At 37.7% G+C, this 18,572-nt stretch overlaps 3 protein-coding genes across 4 annotated transcripts; 2 read left to right on the top strand and 1 right to left on the bottom strand.

Moving 5' to 3' along the window:
* The first annotated feature begins 467 nt into the window (after window positions 1-467).
* Window positions 468-5,776, top strand: cptp (ceramide-1-phosphate transfer protein). 2 transcript variants are annotated; one of them, XM_084917864.1, is made up of 3 exons: window positions 468-554; window positions 693-822; window positions 2,659-5,776. In XM_084917864.1, exons 2-3 carry the CDS (start codon window positions 698-700, stop codon window positions 3,179-3,181), a joined length of 648 nt encoding a protein of 215 aa, XP_084773990.1. In that variant the 5' UTR covers window positions 468-554; window positions 693-697; the 3' UTR covers window positions 3,182-5,776. The 2 variants fall into 2 exon arrangements, with proteins under 2 accessions (XP_084773990.1, XP_084773989.1); XM_084917863.1 differs by having other exon boundaries at window positions 468-822.
* Window positions 5,777-6,409: 633 nt separating this feature from the next.
* On the top strand, window positions 6,410-7,666 carry ubxn10 (UBX domain protein 10). The gene has a single exon (XM_084917865.1). The coding sequence runs from the start codon at window positions 6,670-6,672 to the stop codon at window positions 7,309-7,311; it is 642 nt and encodes a 213-aa protein (XP_084773991.1). The 5' UTR covers window positions 6,410-6,669; the 3' UTR covers window positions 7,312-7,666.
* Window positions 7,667-8,334: 668 nt separating this feature from the next.
* On the bottom strand, window positions 8,335-17,467 carry ddx19a (DEAD-box helicase 19a). The gene is made up of 11 exons (XM_084918030.1): window positions 17,270-17,467; window positions 17,064-17,127; window positions 16,771-16,957; window positions 16,593-16,685; window positions 13,835-13,937; window positions 13,609-13,723; window positions 13,338-13,515; window positions 11,212-11,449; window positions 10,227-10,389; window positions 9,016-9,207; window positions 8,335-8,928 (listed from the first exon to the last, which is right to left on the bottom strand). Exons 1-11 carry the CDS (start codon window positions 17,324-17,326, stop codon window positions 8,867-8,869), a joined length of 1,452 nt encoding a protein of 483 aa, XP_084774156.1. The 5' UTR covers window positions 17,327-17,467; the 3' UTR covers window positions 8,335-8,866.
* Window positions 17,468-18,572: the final 1,105 nt, after the last annotated feature.

Below are 18,572 nucleotides of genomic sequence, written 5' to 3'. Positions count from 1 at the left end.
ACAAGATGCTAATAAGACCTGCTATGGTTTGGAAACTGAAACTGTGTCAAAGGATAACTGGCCACAGTGATATTTAAAGTCCTCTCATCCTGCCTTGCCTCTTCTTGCTCTTTGCTTACTTATTATGCTTCACTGCCTACACGCCAGCTACCATTTCAAGTGACATTTCAGGTAGCAATTCACCTGTCTGGAGCTCTTTTTGACCTAATTTCAGCACTGCCTACAGGGATTTCAGGTGCATTCATTTATAAAAGTTCATTTCTGGCATACAAAGGCTATGCTGTTTGTCACTTTTTATTTTTCACACATCAGTGACGTTTAAGCAACAAAACTATTTGTTTAAGTGCGGCGGGATCACGGTTTGGGTTATAATAACTTCTTTCAACAAGTCTAATAAGCAATCAAGGTACAAATTTCCCTCGCTTTTATTTTGAAGATAAAGTCGCCAATTTAGAGCCTGCGCAGTAGAACCGGATAAGAACAGACAGGATCTGTCGCTTCACGGTGTCGAGAAAAAGAAATGCGTAATTTTCCTTTCAATTTTAACTTTTCTTGTAGGTGACGAGTTCACTTCTTGATCGTTTACCACAGGGCTTACATTTTTACCCAGTTCCGGTTTGTTTGTAGCCCCGAAATACATTTTTTCATTCATTTTTTACGTGCCTGTTTGTGTCATTTGCACTTCCTGGTAGAAACCATGGCAGGCTCAGAAGACCAGAAGTTCTCCCTCCAGGAGGTCCTAGACACTTTTAAGTTGTGTCTGTCGGAAAATAAAGAAGTCTATCTAGAACAGTACGTCGCTGGATGGCGTGGGCTTGTAAAGTAAGTGGTTTGGGGGTCCAAATATTCTCTGTGTGTTCTTACATCAGTGTAGAAGTAAAGTAAGGCGAGCAGATCACAGCAAGATAAATGTAGGACAGAGAGCGTTTACTATAAGCTAAGATCAAGTCTTGAGATTTATATCTGATCTAGCTGACTCTTCATCTATTTTTATTTTTATTTTTTTAAAAATTAGATATTAACTTTCGTATGTTTAATGAATAAATAAAAGTGTCACCTTCATGCCATGAAAACTTTCCAGGTTACAGACCCTCAAAGAACATAGGGATAGGCTAAAATTTGCTGCTTTTTAATTAATTATTTTATGAGTCCTTGCAGCTTCATAATTACAGGAGATATCCACAGGTTTGAAAAACACATTAAAGCTCTGTTCAAAAACAAATAAATTGTATAACCTGAAATCAAACCCCCCTTTTGTTCATTTCTGTTTTCTGATTCCAACTTTGTGCCTCAGTATCATGTCTCCTTTCCCTCACCCCTAACTGCTTGCACCAGATGGCTGCCCCTGACTGAGCCTGGTTCTCCCTTTTAACAGGTTTCTTCCTGTTACAAGGAAATATTCTTTCACACTGCTGCCAAAATGCTTGTTAATAGGGGGTTGTCTGATTGTTGGGGTTTCTCTGTATTATTGTAGGGTTACTGTACCTTATAGTGTTAAGCACTTTAAGGTGATTTTTTTTTGTGATTTAAATAAATAAAATTGGAGTGTATTGAAAGTTGTATTGTAGTTTCAATTGCAAAACTACAACAGTCGAATGTCTGTGAAACAAGGGTCATATCACAGGCTGAGATAGGTGGCTGATCAAAACAGGTTATAGCATATGAAAGGGTCTACTTTACCTACAGACTGATTCCAGGATCATATTCCTGGTAATAGTGTGCCTTCTTGGCTAGGGCTAGGTCTCTGTGGAAAAAGAGATTTTATTCTCAGTGGACTTTCTGGTTTTTAAAAAAAATCAATGAAATGTGACGACAGAAGCAGGCCGACAAGTATTTGCAAAACTGGTAATGCTAGCATGAGTGTTCCCTTTTTAAAGCTCCATGTTTTTCTTATATAAGAGCAATTAAAAGATCCAATAGAAAAAAGAAACAAATACCAGAGCTGTATAGTGAGAGTTTTGTTGCATTCAAAAGGCAAACAGTTTTTGTTTATCAAAGGGTCAAACTATCAATAAAATTCATTTAATATTTGTTAATTAAGGTAAGACAAACTCATTGCCTTTACTATACATCAATCGATTGTGCTTACGTGCCATGCCAGGCCCTTTTAAAGGCCTACTCTGAACCACAAAAATCCTGAATGTCAACAAACTGTGACTTTCAGGGCTGTTTGATTATAAGGGTTAGTTAGTTAGGTAGGTTCACTGAAATCCAACTAACTTAAAATTCAACTGACTAAATCACACAACAGCTTGACGGAGGGTATAGTTTGGACTCTTTTCAATTAGGAAAAAATGAAAGTAAAGGAATCAAAGGCAACACAATAGCATTACGAAACAGGCTGAGGCACAATAATAACTGCATCTTGATAATATTTTAGAAATGACTGGAATTTGTAATTATAATTGAAATTCAAATTGCAGCGGCTTTCATAAATGTTGCATTTTTATTGTAAGAAGTATGTGAAATATTTTTGCAGCAGGAACAGCATAAAACGGAAAGAGTTGAGCTTCAGCTCTGGTCTGTGAGTGAATTCTTGGAATTTCTCATGTGAACTGAACCGATTATAATTTGCAGACATTTAGAATTTACTGCCGTAATAGTAGACCAAAAGGACACCCAGGTGTTAACTGAGTGTGTTTTTACTCCTTGTAATAGGTTTCTGAACAGCTTGGGAAGTGTCTTTGGCTTCATTTCTAAGGATGCTGTCAGCAAGATCCAGATCCTTGTGAATTATATGAATGGTGAGAACGCTTCTCACTATGCTACTGTGCAGTCGATGGTAAAATACGAACTGGACAATAATCTCGTGGATGTGAACAAGAAAGAAAGCCACCCAGAGTCTGGCTGTCGTACTCTGCTGAGGCTCCACCGCGCTCTGAGATGGCTGGAGCTCTTCCTGGATCGCCTGCGCACCAGCACAGAAGACAGTAAAACATCTGCCCTGTGTGCAGAGGCCTACAACGAGTCCCTCGCCCAGCACCATCCGTGGATGATCCGTAAGGCTGCGGGCATGGCCTTCCTCGTGCTTCCTGGTCGCCAAACATTTTTCGAAGTAATGAATGTTGGCCCACCTGAGCAGGTTGTGGCCAAGCTGGGGGAGGCCCTACCTCTCATCTCTGAGGTGTACCAGATCACAGAGGACCTATATGCTCAACATAACCTGCTTGATTTACCTTAGAAGCAAGAAGTGCTAATATCTGACACGTCATACTTTTATATAATTAAATATTTGTAACTTGTCCTTGGTGAAAGGCTGCTGAACAAGATGCTTCTGCTGCTTGGTGAAGGACTGTGTCATAATTAGCTGTAATACCACTAAGATTAATTTTGAAACTACTGTATACATGTTTTAACATAAAATTCTGTACATTTTCCTCCACGTAATGGACCTTTGAATGTATTTTTATTAACTCATCTTTTGCTTTTAAATCAACAGTTCCCAGTCTAGGGTCAGAGATCATTTACAGTATATTAATTAATATTAATATATTGTTTGTAGTTAACTCAGATTTTGAAGATTTTACATTTTTAGACAGAAATATATAATTTAAAAAGCTGCACCTTTTAAACTTTTGACCATCCACCCATCAATCTTTCTGAGTAAATGAGCCCAGCCATCTCTCAGAGGAAGGTTAAACATGTAGGATAAGATCATGTTGGTTTAATTCTTATAATATTTAACAGAATAAAATCCTTCTTCTAAAATAACCAATCTTAAATAATAAAAATCAGTTTATTATTTCTTTTTAAATCCTTAAGGACTTTTTGACTTGGTTTTTAATTTAGTTTAAAATTGCAATTAGATATTTATATTTGAAAAAGAAACTGTTCCTGAATTTACCTTAAATCCCTTCATTAGTTAGAATTTTTTTTTATTTTTAGTAAAGCTGTTGGAGAAACACTCTTAGACAATAAATTAATAAAAGTTAAAATCTAAAAGAGTTTTTAGACAGAATTTCAATTTTCAATTCTCTCCCAACAGTCAAGATTTAGAAAACAACACGGCAAAATAACTGCTTCTATTAAAGCGTAAATGACAATACTGATACAAAGAACTACAAACAATACAAAACAATGTCTTTTTCTTCATTTCTAAAAGGCTTTTCATACAGTTTACAATACCACCTTAATAAATGGACTACACAACACTGCTTTACCTGGGAATGCTGTAAGTTGATTTTTAAGTTACTTGTAAGCACGCATTGTGTCGCTTCGTCTGGTCTGCCCTCCCTTGTCTCCTATTATTCAAGGAGTTCCCCAGGGCTCCATATTAGGACCACTATATATAACTTTTCCATTAATTTCCGTTAATTTATTAAATGCTGCGTTCTGTTTTTATTCAGTCATCTATTGTTATAAATTATTTACTGTTATCATTTACTGTTTAACTCCTTCAGTAGTACAGACCCTGGAATTTCTGCACTCATTCTTTGATGTTCTCATTTGATGTTCCCACTTAAAAAAAAATAATAATTAAGTTTGCGTTACATGCAGACAATTCCCAAATTCATGTTTTTCTCAGATGACCAAAAGCTCATCTTAAAACTTGCATCTTTGTTTATTTCTTTAGTTATGTTTGTATTTGTTGCAATCTGCACTGCCTTCTTGGCCTTGTCTCTCTTAACAAGACTGTTTTAACCTCAGTAACACTTTTTACTTTGATTTAAAAAAGAAAAAAGAAAATCTGAATTAATGAAATAAAAGGAAATATTGATCTGCTTGAAGTTATCAAATTTCGGATGGAGGATGTTCAAATTACAGTTTTCCATTGTGGTCATGTTTGGGAATAGCTGCTTTGGATTGTTTTGTTTTTTTAAAATTAATTTAAAAATATGAAGGGAACTACAGTGGGTCCCTGAAGTCTTGGGCTCCCGTTTAAAGCTGCTGTTTTTGCAACAACATTTATTCAAAGGAAATAAACCAAGTTTGCATTTTGGATTTGAGATTTCAGCATTAAGAAGTAATGAAGAAACAATGAAATGACAAATTAATTAGAAGTGAACAAATGTTTGGCTCTCAGATATGAAAACAGGCTGAAGAGATTTAATATCTTAAGAGGATTAACAGAAAAGTTATTTGCTGGCATGATGATGATATTTTGTAATGCTTAAAAGACCAAACATTTAATTGGGGAAACATGACACAAAGTAATAATGAATAATAGTGAGGTATACCAATTATGAAAATTGTATGGAATAAAGTAAACTGTTACGTCAGTTTTTCAGCTGCCATGCAGTATTTAATCCAGTGTTAAAATGTTGAACCTTCTGTTGCTGGTAACCATTATTAATGACCTTTCTATTTAGATATATTACAAAATATTCCATAAATATGGGATGATGATATATTATAAATGCAAATGGACAAACATACTTAATTGGGAAACAGCATGTTGTAAATCATTGATTAAAAAGGTTTAACTCTGTACAGTTGTTTTCCATAAATTCATATCACTTCAGTGTTTTACTACACATCTGATTTAGGTTTTTTCTTGTTAAATGAAGATTTGTATTTTTGTTACATGCAAATGTTTATTTATGTCCACATGAACAAATGTTTTGCATTATGAATTGATTTATGATTAATGTACAAATATTATGATAGAATATAGCATTGTATTTGGAACAAGCATGTTCTGTATTCTGTGTTATTATTCACTCAAACATGTAATAAACATTGCAGGTGAAAAAAGACAGATGTTCCCGTTTGGCCGTGAAGGATGTACTTAAGGTTTCTTATTTTGTGAATTAAACTTTGTCATGTGATTTCTTTTTTGATTTTAGAAAATAAGTCATTGTAAGTGCAGCCATCTCACTGTACTTAAACAGCATCTTGAAGGTGACAGAAATGAACACATAGCATTACTATGAGACTAAATACACTCACCGGCCACTTTGTTGGGTACACCTGTTCATCTACACATTAATGCAAATGTTTACTCAACCAATCACATGGCAGCAACTAAATGCATTTATGCATATAGACAAGATGATCAGCTATAATTCAATCTGAGCATCAGAATGGGGATGAAAGGTGATTTAAGTGACTTTGAATATGGCATGATTGTTGGTGCCATATGGGTTGATCTGAGTATTACAGAAACTGCTGATCTGCTGGGATTTTCCCACACCACAGAGAATGGTCTGGAAAAGAGAAAATTGATTGATTGATGATTAAGGCTAAAGATATTTTTCCTACATTATTTTATTTTAGGTAGTTTTGTGAGAACACATTATTGTTTCAGTTTGTTTTGGTTTTGATTATAGTGAACACTTTTTCAACCCTAATTTTAGCTTTTAGCTAACTAAACAATAAAATAAGCTTGCCACCTTCTGTTTGCATTAATGTATGAAGCTGCAGTTGCATGTTTCCAACAGCAGGGGACTCCCACTCTCCAACCACAGGTCGTCAAGGCAACCAGAGTGTCATGGCAACGTTGCTGACGCTTGAGAAAGGACTTAATACCCAAACTGGGAAGTAAAGCGCACAAACGCTAATTTAACTTGTTGACCAGCTACGGAAGCGTACATTTATACGTTTAACCAGTGCGATAGTTTTTAAAAGCTGTGCTCATAGCCTTTAGAACAATATAAACTCTCTTTACTCCTTTTTGTAAAGCACTTACGCCGAAACACAGCTGGAAATCTTCAAAGCAGCGGATCTTCGATGTATCTAACAAGGCCAAAATCCTCTAAGGGGCGAAGCAGACCTGCTGTAGACAGCTCACTGCATCCAGGGGAGGCGAACAGCATCCACAGGGAGCCGGGGTCTCCTGAGTTCCGCAGGCCGGACAGAAACCTCCGCTCCCAGTCTCAGCCCGTCATGTTGCAAGCTAACCACCTGAGCCAAGAGGAAGTTTTGCACATGCTGCAGCGTACTCCTGCTGCTCCGCCACAGTCCTTAAACAAGTACAAAGTCCTTCCGTCAATAGAGAAGAGAAGGCAGTCAGAGGTGAGCCTGCACAAAGACGTGTCCAACCTTAACCTAGCAAATGATGGTGTGACCAAGGTCTGCAGCCCCAGTGATTCAACGGCAGAAGCTGGCAGTGGCAGTTTGCTTCTTGCTGTAAGAGCTCCATGCGGAAGGAGGTTTCAGCAGCCCTTTGACCACACACACACTCTGCTAACAGTGAAAGCCAGTGCAGAGGCCAGGTTTGGAACCAGGTATGAAGATGCTTGCATTGAGACCATGGAGGTGCCACGCAGGACCTTTAGAGACCTGCGTATGACTCTGGCACAGTGTGCCATTCCTAACAGATCCTTGCTGTGCATCTCTCAGAAAACTGACACTATGGGGGGACAGGAGTAATATGTGTTCTTTGAGGTCTGTAATTGTGCATTTTGTAGCTTCACTTGGATATCTGAACTTCACTGTGCAAAGTTTAAAAGGCTTCTTTCGCACCAATCTGTAGCCTCTAAGATTTTTAATGCCAAACTTCGTCCAATATGCACCTTACTCAAGTAAAATTAAGCTTCTCGTGCTCAGGGTCTGTCTGTGTAGCAGAAGAGATGTTTTTCTGCATTGTGTGTTCATGAACCTGCACGGAGTTGTGATTCTTCAGAGTACTTTGAGATTATATACATTTCAGGATGTATAAATAAATGTTTCATAACTCAATGAGCAAATGGGGTTATATATTTGGAAAATAAAATATTCACAACTATGTTGATTCTCAAAAGTGATTTAGGTGGTCTTTACGCATGTAAAAGCTCCGTTTTGCAATCTACATTTAATAAATTTTAGTATAGCTCCTTTCAACTTGTTTTCCCAAAGTGTTCATTAAAACTAACTTATCATAATCAAGTTTTATTATTAAATGAAAGTAATCTTTTGAATCATTTGATTAAATTTAAATTAATAAAATGTATCCTTTTTCAGGCAGTTCATGGCATGGGCAAGCAAGTATAACATCTTCCAAAAAATAAGTTTAATGACAAATTAAAATGGTAGAAGTTTTACATTCATGTCTGCAGTATGTACCGTTTATATTTAGAGTTCAGGGTGCCTCACATCCCACTAAATGATATTTACTAGGTTAATTGCTTCAGTAAGATTTTGCAAGCTGGAATTGTACAGCCTGCTCCTGAAGGCATCATCAAAACCTTATTACTCAGGTGTACTCATTAAAATGTAAGCTATTAGAACTACGCCAAGGAACTTGGAGTTTTTCACCCGAGAACTTTTGAATCCATTTAAGTTGCTTGTGTGTTTGACTTCACAGAAATGGTAGCCAACACCAAAGTGAGTCAATTAGTCTGCTTAACTGAAAATACAGTTTTAAATTTTAAATAAAATTATGCTCAAATGTGTTTCAACAAACTCATAATACCATTTGTGCCAACTCTGGAAAATTTATTGAAACAATCACACAGTAAAGTTAAAGGGGGAAAAAAAGCTATCAGGTCTCTCCCTCTGTCTCTCTTTTTATTAACTGATTTTTTAAACTTTAAGTCATCTTCTCAGCAGGCTTTAACAAGATTTTTTTTTAAATCCACAAAAAAACTCAGCAACATCCTCACATGAAATTATGACTCCCGCTACAGTAAGACAGGCATTTTAAACTTTTAAAATGCTTTAAGCCACTCAAGGATAATTGATCAAACTCAAGTCATGCAAACATCTATACTAACTACATTAATATTTCACTGCACAAATAAATTAAAGAACACTGCAATCCAACACTCCTGTATGCTTTAAGGTGACGTCAGTGAACAAAGGCAAACAAAATCAAAGTGCAAACTTTCTGTTTTGCACAGTTAACACACGCATGCATCTGTAAACAATAAAAGTGCAAACAATAAATCCTTGGGGGAAGGGGGGGGGGTCATTAACATTTTAGGCAACATGTCTAGTTGTTGCAACTTCAGCTTATCAGGTTCTCCATTTCCTCCAGATTGGAGGTGTCAAGTTTGATGATTTTCCTGTCTGTAGATGAAAGGAAAAAAAGAGGATGCGTCATTAGGATCTGGATTCTCTCAATTGTATCAAGCTCGAGTAAAAAATGGAACATACCGAAATGCATCTCAATCTGTTTTATAATATCCATGCTGTGCTGGCTGTCCACCATATTAACGGCAAATCCACGTCGGCCAAAACGGCCGGTACGGCCAATGCGGTGAAGGTATGTATCATTGTCAGCATTCCCGTCCAGATCAACTGGGAGTTCGAAGTTCACCACCAAAGACACCTGTTCCACATCAATACCTGCAATCCATGTAAGCAAAATAGTAAGTGCTGATTAGGGCTGTTCGATATAACGATATATATCGGATGACGATATAAAAACGCCTATTGTTTCATTTTACGCTATCGTTTGTTTTGTGGTGTCGCAAAATAAACTGTTTACGGCAATATTTTTTCATCGTTTTGATGGTCACTGTAGTGGCTATATTCATTTCTTAAAGTTCTCTCTTTCTCTTATATTTTATATAACCACACTACGGACGGACAAGCGCCTGTTTTTATGCATTGTCGTTAGCAACAACGATGGTAAAACCTTCGCGTGTCCGCTTGTTTATTTTCCACATAAACCTTTCACAATAAAGCTCAAGATCCTGTTGAGACTTAAAAAACAAAAACAAAACAAAACCCTGAATCATGTGAAAGAGTATGCAGAGTATTTATGGATGAGAAGCAAAAAAGAGCTGTCAGGTGCTAAAAAATAAACCTTAGACTCAAATATTAGAACAGGCTTTTCTCCGCAGCACGCTATGTAATAAATACTCAAAGAAAACGGCGACCGGTGTAACTTATGTCTAAAAATGCATCGGTTAAAACACTGGACTCCAGGTACACGACGCCCAGCTGGAAACACTTCACACAAGTCAAGCTGCCCGAGATTCACAGAATTTACAGAAAATGTTAAATCTTTGTGATTTATATCGTTATCGGGACGATAGATGTCTTATATCGGGATATGAGATTTTGGTCATATCGCACAGCCCTAGTGCTGATGGACAATGACTTCAAGGATCAACAGTGGTTAAAGTGATCTACACTGGCTCACTGATAAAGAAAGTTTTTAGACAATTTTCCCACTGATGGATTAAATAATAAACATTTTAATAAACTGAATCTGCCTCACTTTAAAATAGAAGTGTCCACCTCTAGCTCTACATTAATGGGTGCACACTTACCACCATTGGTATCAATCATTGGCAATCACGCTGACATTCCCTCCCAGAATGAGTTTATTTTAAACTCTCACTTAATAGCCTTCTTACCTCTTGAGCACACATTCGTGGTCACAAGCACTTTCTCTTTGCCGCTCCTGAAGCGTTCAATAACAGCAGCTCGCTGCTCCACTGTCATTTCACCACTTAGCAATGCCACCTGATGGCCCTCTTTGGTCAGACTTTCTGTCAGCCAGGCAGCCATCTTTCGGGTCTAAAGAAAGAGGGTAAGAAAAGAAGTTATAACCACTCATACTTACAATTTAGACACTAAGGTTTTGTTTTTTTTGGGGGGTGGGGTGGTGTGTGTGTGTGTGTGTGTGTGTGTGTGGGGGGGGGGTGTTGATGAACAGTGCTGACCAAAAGTGTTGTGCTTGTGTCACATTTCTCCCCTCAATTTTAATAGCACTCTAGTTTTCACACAGTCATACTTACTTTCTACATCTCATTCACTGACATATACCAACATTTGCACCACTCAACAGGTCATTTTTAACACGGACAAGCAGGGAGAGGCGCAGGTGGGTCCTCTACATCCCATTTTCCTACACCCTGCCTGGTGCCAGGTTTGGCTGGGTCTGGGGATAGGTTGACTGAATCCCGGGATCACTGTTGGCTTTTTTGCTTTTTACCCCTTAGCTTTTATAGCTCATCGCTCCTTCAGCCAGGTGAGTTAAAACTGATCATTTATTAAGTGAAAAGGTCACACGAGTCTGCTTTTTCTAAGCTCCAGCTTCCTACCTAGAGCTACAAGCAGCCACAGCCTGAAAAAAAGGATATTTCCTCTGTCAACAAAAACACCGTGTCTTGCAGCCAAATAAACTCGGGGCTCATCATGCACTATTGCTCTACTACTAGTACTGGTGTATTCAGCTACACTTTATCCGTAGATTAAAATTTAGGATACTAACTTACTGACATAAAACCCTTCTTTTTGTGAGCTCTCTCCTTCTCACGAGTTACAGTGCTTTCAGTGACAAATTAAAACCATTAAATCATCGTTTTTGTTAAGCAGCTTTAAAAACACCTGACTTACCTTGCAAAAGATCATGGCCTGTGCAATGGTAAGGGCCCCGTATAGATTGCAGAGTGCAGTGAACTTGTCCTCCTTCTCTTTGCAGTTCACATAGAACTGTTTGATGGTATCCAGAGTCTCCTCCTCACGCTTTAGCCGGATTATATTAGGTTCAGGAACAATTTGCTCTGCAAACCTCCACACAGAGTCCTCAAATGTTGCAGAGAAAAAGAGCATCTGACAGTTCATCGGCAGCTGTCTGCATAAGTGTGGAGACAAAGTGTGACAAAAAACACTTGTTTAAACAAACAACAAAGAATGTTAAGTCATTAGACTTCTCTTTTCAGTTTATTGTTGTGTGTACGTTGGTATATTGAGACGGAGGAATGTTAATGTGGCTTTTGATATAACTGATTAACAAGTGTTCCCTGTAGTACATTTTTACATTAAAAGAAACATAAGGTTCCTGAAATAAACAAGACTGATCTTAGTGGAAAGCAGAGCAGCACGTTGAAGCTGGTACTGCAGGGTTCAAAACTGTGCAAACTATTAAATGTAATACAGAGATGGCATGTGTGAATAAAATATATTAATCAACAAAGAAAAGGCTGATGACGCCAGCAGTAAAAAAGAAATTAATAAAAATGACAAAGTTGTAGTTCATGGTGGAGCTGCAGCCTCTCCTCTCGCACTCACAAAAACACATGCAGCAAATCTGAGGCCTGTGACAAAGGGGATTTCCAGAGTCAAACAGAAGGGTTCATTACTGTGACTACAATTAGAATCAAAAGAGGACTGTGGTAGAAAATTTTACATTTGTCCTTCCATAACATAACACGATTAAAATAAATTATTTTTTGTATGCTGGTCTTTAAGAGTTCCTTCCTGTGAGAACAATGTCTCCATGTTGCTTGGCTCACATATAAAACTGTTAGCTTGCCCTTTTTGCTGTGAATCATACTTTATATATGTATGCATGCATGCATGTATATTATTATCAATTTCCACTTTGATGGGCCACCTGCTCAACAAGTTTAAATATGAAGCGATCTTTTCACTGACACTCAAGCAAAAATGCTGTTTAAGAAAAAGTTAAAACGACAGGATTGTATGCAGATATAAATATAGCAGATATCATGTTAACTTGGCTGCCAGCTTACATCGTCTCTGCTCGCTCTTTAATGAGTTTTAAATGATGTGAAGTCCTCTCCATGACCCCTTTTAAACTCATCCCTGCATGCTTCAGGTTATCACACAGACACAGAGGAGGGAAAACTGCTGTCAGCTCTCGCAAAGCATTTTGTGACATCAGATTTAAAGATTGCGTTTATCTGCACACAAGGGTTTTTATTCTAATTTGTTCTTTATTAGCTTTGTCGCCGCAAGAAGGAAATCAAAGGTGTATAGGAGGAGGTGAAAAGACTCCTCTACTCACACAGATGGTTCAATAAACAATACTTACAGATGTTCTCATTGTGATTTTAGGAACAAGCACTGATGCTGTAGACTAGAACAATATTTCTTCTCGTCCACCTTCACTATTATCTTGGTAATAATGCTGGCTCTTTGCAGACTGCCATGTGTGTTTAAGAGGAGAAGCTTCAAATACAACAGGATCATCTTCATTCCCGCTGTGTTATGAAACTTTGTTGAGAAAAGCACAAGTTGCCTAAGCCGAATCCTTTTTCCCACATCTCTCTCCCACAAGTAAAATCCACATGCATGTATATTTAAGTACAAATGTGAGTGGAACGCCTGCACTGTGGCATCAACCAGTACTGTCTTCCTACTGTGTTTTCAACACCAACAACAGGTTATGTAGTTCAGAGGTATATCTTTTATTTTTAAAACTGGCAACTGAATAAATTTTTAGTGAAGATTCATGCCACTTTGGTGGAAATAAAGTTACTGGCCACAATAAGCCAGAAGCAGGCTAATCTACCTACCTGATGTGCTTTTGTTGGTTAAGCTGAACCTACTATGACTGATAAAATGAACTATGACATTATAGATTATGGCACCAAATACTAAGTAATTAAAAACCTGCTTCAGGTGAACTGTACTGCATGCCATATTTACCAGCCAGTGTTTGTTATTGTAAAACTCTGGAAATAAAAATATGAACATAAAGACCAAAAGGAGTGCACCTGTGGATTCGAATGCTCTGGTCCCGGTGGCCCTGGGTGGCGATCATCACATCAGCCTCATCCAGCACAAACATGGTGATCTTTTTGGGGTCAATGAGCTTGTACTTGGTGCACCAGTCGTGGACTGTGCCCGGTGTACCAATGACAATCTGCTGTTGCAACTTGGCTCCTCGCTCCACTGAACACAATGCAGAGAGTCACGCAGTGAACACAGACTGGTGACTAGAAATCTTTTCTTCAGAAGAGAGTACAATTACTATCACATTCTTACTTCTATTTCCCCGAATGGCATATGCCAGCTTCACATCTGGACAAAATTTCCCCATTTGCTCAATGACTTGACCAGTCTGCAATGCGAGCTCGTACGTCGGTGCGATGCAAAGGCACTAAAAGAAAAAAATTTTGACCTGGTGAATACATTTCAGGGTCTGATAAAAGGATACCAGCTGTCTCAAGAGATTGAAAATGCTATGATACTCTGAGGATGTTCTGCTTACCTGAGTCCACTTATTGTCAGGGTTTACATGGCTGAGCATGGCCAGAGAAAATGCAGCAGTTTTACCTGTGCCAGACTGCGACTGTGCAATCAGATTCTGAGGTCTGAAAGCAGAAAAAAAGTAGACATGAAGAAATTAATAAATCACAGAAAAACCTGATGTGCTGAAGCTTTGAAAGGTTTTTTTTTTTTTAAATTTTGACTGATTAGATTTTTTTTTAAGCATTACAACAGGACAAAAGTCCATTAAAAAAATAATCACAAACTAAAGTTTTAAGTAAAAACCAAAAAAACCAAAACATACCCCGTATCCTCAAGCCTCACCTCCTGAAGCCAGGGTTCCAACACACAAAAATGTGCATAAACATGTGTATTTACTCCCACCATTGTTTCAATTACTTGTTGTCAGCAGATTAGACTTGTGACCCTTTCATCGCGTAACAGCTGACAACAAGCTGACTAAACAACAACAAGCTGTTATAGGCTTACAAAATAATGCCTGCTAATGTTGGGCTTGAGTGTCCTATAATTCACCATTTCCTTCTGATAAACAGTTGTATTACATTTCCACATCTTATGGGAGATTATTCGCCAAGTGTCCCAGTCCAACAGCGCTGAATTCGTCAACATCGGCTAACAGCATTTATCAGAGGCAAAAAAGCAGCGCTGTAACAATACTAGAATTCAAACACACAACACAACACACAAGATTTTGACCCCATTTTTTTTTTTGAGCCCATCCTGCAACACCATCCTAACATCAGAACCAACAACCACCTTTATATATAAATAAAGTAAAAACAATATAAAAGACTAATAAGGGCAGAAAAGTATGTATGTCCAGTTGACTAGTCACATACCATTATGGCAGCAGGTATAAATTTTGGGGCATTGTACACTATATGCAAAAAAGAAAATTAATGGTTGTTCTTTTATAGATAATTGTGAAGCTTTTATGCAGCCATGACACTAAACAAGTATTTTATTCTTTTTTCTCGACTCGGTCATTTAATTTTCCATGATTTGCTGGTTTGGAAGTCTTAAAAATAGAAGCAAACTTGGGGGTGAATTGTCAAGTTGTGCCCTTAATGACTTTTTGCATCTGTATGAGCTTCTCAAAGGCACAGATCATCGTTTTGGAACCTCAGCTTCTCTTACATGTTGAGTTCCAGATGTTTCAATCAGGGCTTAGGTTTAGTCTCCCAAAGGCAGCAGAAGTAGATCCAGCCTGTTATTTACTCCATCTGCCCTTGTTTTTAAGAAACATTTTAAACAGTTGTCTTCCATTAATTGTGGCAACAGTGGAAGATATTTGGATCTTGTACTTTGTTTTTTTCATGGCCGACTGTATGTATGCATTTTGCTGGACTGTCTGTACAGCATTTGTTAATTTAAGGTTCCTATATGTAAGGATCTGTTAAAGAGTAATTAAATATCAAAATATTAATAAAATAGTGTAACTTTTTGGCATAAAGCACCATTATAAATGAACACAAGTGTGACATCCACACACATCTTTAAGATGAAAAAAGGCAAATGGTTAACATTTTTCTGAAATAATTTAAAATTGCTGTTAAATAAATCTCTTAGAATATTTATCAAGTTAATTGTTTTGGCACAAATTTAAAAGGAGTGAATATGAACTCACAGCTGTGCCAGCACAATGGGCAGCTAGCCAACTAGCATTACCCAGCATGTCTTTTGGTGGTGTAATTTTCTAAGTGAGCAATTATCAGTATTAAAAATAGGTAATGTTTTTGTTTTTTTTTAAAAAAATCACTATGCCCCATGTTTCCCCTGATGAAGTGTGTTCGTTTTAAGTTATTAATTGTTGTAATGTAGTAATTTATTTATTTCATATGATTAGAAAAGTGAGAGAAAAATACATTTAACACAGGACCCCACAGGAACAGTTTCTCAGCCCTACTAGTGGTCAGTAATGCAAAATACACAATAATGTAAACCACTTGAAAAACCACAGTGCACGTTTTTTCTGGCCACTGGAAATTATGACTGTACGCCCTTAACACCACTTGTTGAGATGACAGCAAAGAGATGTCCATTAAAGTGCCATTATTATCAACCTGATAATTTACTGAGAAAAAAAAACTACTATAAATTTTAAAAGAGCACGCTACTGTAACATTTACTAATTTAAAACACACAGATACTTGGGATTCTCCCCTCAAACAACTTAACTGTTTTCAGTCAATAAATCAAACAGATTTCTCCCTTCGCTACTAAAACAGATGACTAAAAATCTGACTTATTATAGTGTTGCATTTTCTAACTAGTAGTCATTTTCCTTTTCCATTCATTTTCTTCCGCTTATCAGGGTCATGGCAGGGCTGGAGCCTATTCAAGCTACCACTGGGCGAGAGGCAGGGTACACCCTGGACAGGTTACCAATATGAGGCAGGGTTAAAACAGCGTTAGTCCCATTTTCATTTTTTTTCAACTGAATTTGCCATTTCAGTTTAGTTGTTATTGTTTTGATGTTCGGATACTTGTCAGAGGCAAGATCTAAGAGGTTCAGAATAGCAAATACAATAAAACAACACTTTGAGAAGGCAGCTTACTCATTATCACTCACGGCCTCATATAATTAACAAGAATCTCCACCAGAGCCTCACCAAGCTCAACAAATTGGACAAAACAAACAAACACTAAAATTAAATGGAATTTCCTTGTATCTTTGAACTTCATGTAAATCAACAAATACAAATTTGAAACGTAGTTTTTTTTATAAACGGACTTACGGCTGTGCCAACATCATAGGCAAAGCGTTTTCCTGGATCCTTGATGGTCTGTTAAAGCCCATATTGTACACCCCCTTCAGCAACTCAGGCTTCCTATTAAAAATACAAAATAAGGTAATTTTATAAAGGTAACATACAAAGCGAACGAGCATGATGGAAGTTTTCCTTGCAAACTCACAGTCTCAGCTCCTCAAAGGTCTTCACCGAGTACAGTGGAGAGTTGGGGTCCGCCTGCAGGACCTCCACCTGGTTTCTGTTCCTCACCAGTGAGCGGCGGATTAGTTTGTTCAGCAGAGACTGCTCGGCCAGGTTGACTCGCTCCTCTCCCCAGCCTCCATTTCCAGCCTTCACGGGCATGATATTCCCTACACAGGTGGCAATACCAGCAACAACCATGACAGCACAATCATAAGTTAGCAGTTAATTTAGTTAGATGTGATTTTAAGGAGGAAAAACGAATAGTTAAGTTACCGTTTATGTCTCCTATCACGTTGCGTGGACCACGAACTCCACTGACTTTTTTGGAAAAGTCAAGCTGGTGAAAAAAACAAAATATGTTTGAATTTTTTTTGGCGCAAATAACGCAGCAGTGACAGCGAAGTCAGCGTTAAGCTAGCTAGTTAGCCCGCGTTTTGACCCAACAGTTTGGAAGTTGTTGGGTAACCTTTAAAAGTTACCTGTGAGGATGTAGCCTCCTGAACATCCACTGCAGCTGCCCAAGAGTTTTGGGACATTTTCAGGCAGTTTTTGTGTAGTTTTTTTTTTTTCGAGACGAGCAACCTTTTTTCTTTTTGTGCAAAAGTTTGATGTCAGCATGAGCGATGTGCGTGAGCGCGCCGCTGTCCCGACCTGAACCAACCGCAACCTGCTGCTGGACCACGCGTGTCGCATTCACAAGCGTTGGAAATATTGACTATATTAAAACTTCAGCCCACAGACGCAACTAATCAAAGCAAAAACAAGCTGAGAAGTGGTGCTTTTGCAGCTTTTCGTTTTGAAGCCAGTTCTTTGACGTTTCTTTAGGTAAAATGTGTGAGAGAGCTTTTAATCAAGTTCCATCCACAGATAGTTTATAATGTGATAAATATTTCTAGTAACTGCGCCATTTTCATCTTTCTTTTTGTGTGATACAAGAAAGTAATATTTTCCACAAGTTTGGAGAAACATTTCGTTTGTTTGTTTTGAACTTTTAACGCTTAAATACAAGCCACGATACATTTACGCACTTTCTGAGTGATACGTGAATGCACCACAATGAACTTACCGACACACCCTTCATAGAAGACGCAACCAATTACTGCGCATCGACGGGTATTTTAAATTTTATCACTTAAACTGCTAAATGCAAAAATACAGCACTTTATAACGTAAACATGTGTTTACATACGTAATGTTTTAGTGCTAGTTTACTAAATGCGACTATTTTAATGTAAATTAACATTCATCATTTTCACGCTAAGGTTCGTGTTAAAGTTTAAAAATAGATGGCAACGCACTACATGTTAAAATTTAATTAAAATATTTTCTAAAGATCCATATTTTTTTAAGATCCTTGTTAAATTAATGTTAATTTAATCCGTATAGGCTATTAAGGGCACTTCAAGCCACTTAAATTTACATGTTTATATTAAAGGGTTTTTTTTTCACACAGAAACGACCGTAAAGCGAGTCTGCAGTTACCAATTATATGCACTTTGGTTTACAAATTACTTATGTTTTTGATAAATTGATTTTTCATGAGCCGTACTACAGACTGGCAACCTGTACAGGGTGTACCCCATCACTTGTCCTATGGCAGCTGGGATAGGCTCCCAGGGACTTCCATTCAGCCCCAGTGGATGAATGGAAGAGGGTGAATGAATGGATGGATGATTTCTCAAGCGTCTTCAAACAGTTTAGAAACCACAGAGAAAGTTGTAGCACAAGACCAAAAAAATCCCTGTGCCACAACCTTTAAGCTGAAATTAAGGCATTTTGTTT

Source organism: Perissodus microlepis, chromosome 20, assembly GCF_051167445.1.
Source record: "Perissodus microlepis isolate ML-2025 ecotype Zambia chromosome 20, ASM5116744v1, whole genome shotgun sequence".
NCBI lineage: Eukaryota > Metazoa > Chordata > Actinopteri > Cichliformes > Cichlidae > Perissodus > Perissodus microlepis.
Note: the sequence above shows the minus strand (reverse complement) of the source record. Positions and strands in the feature narration are given on the sequence as shown.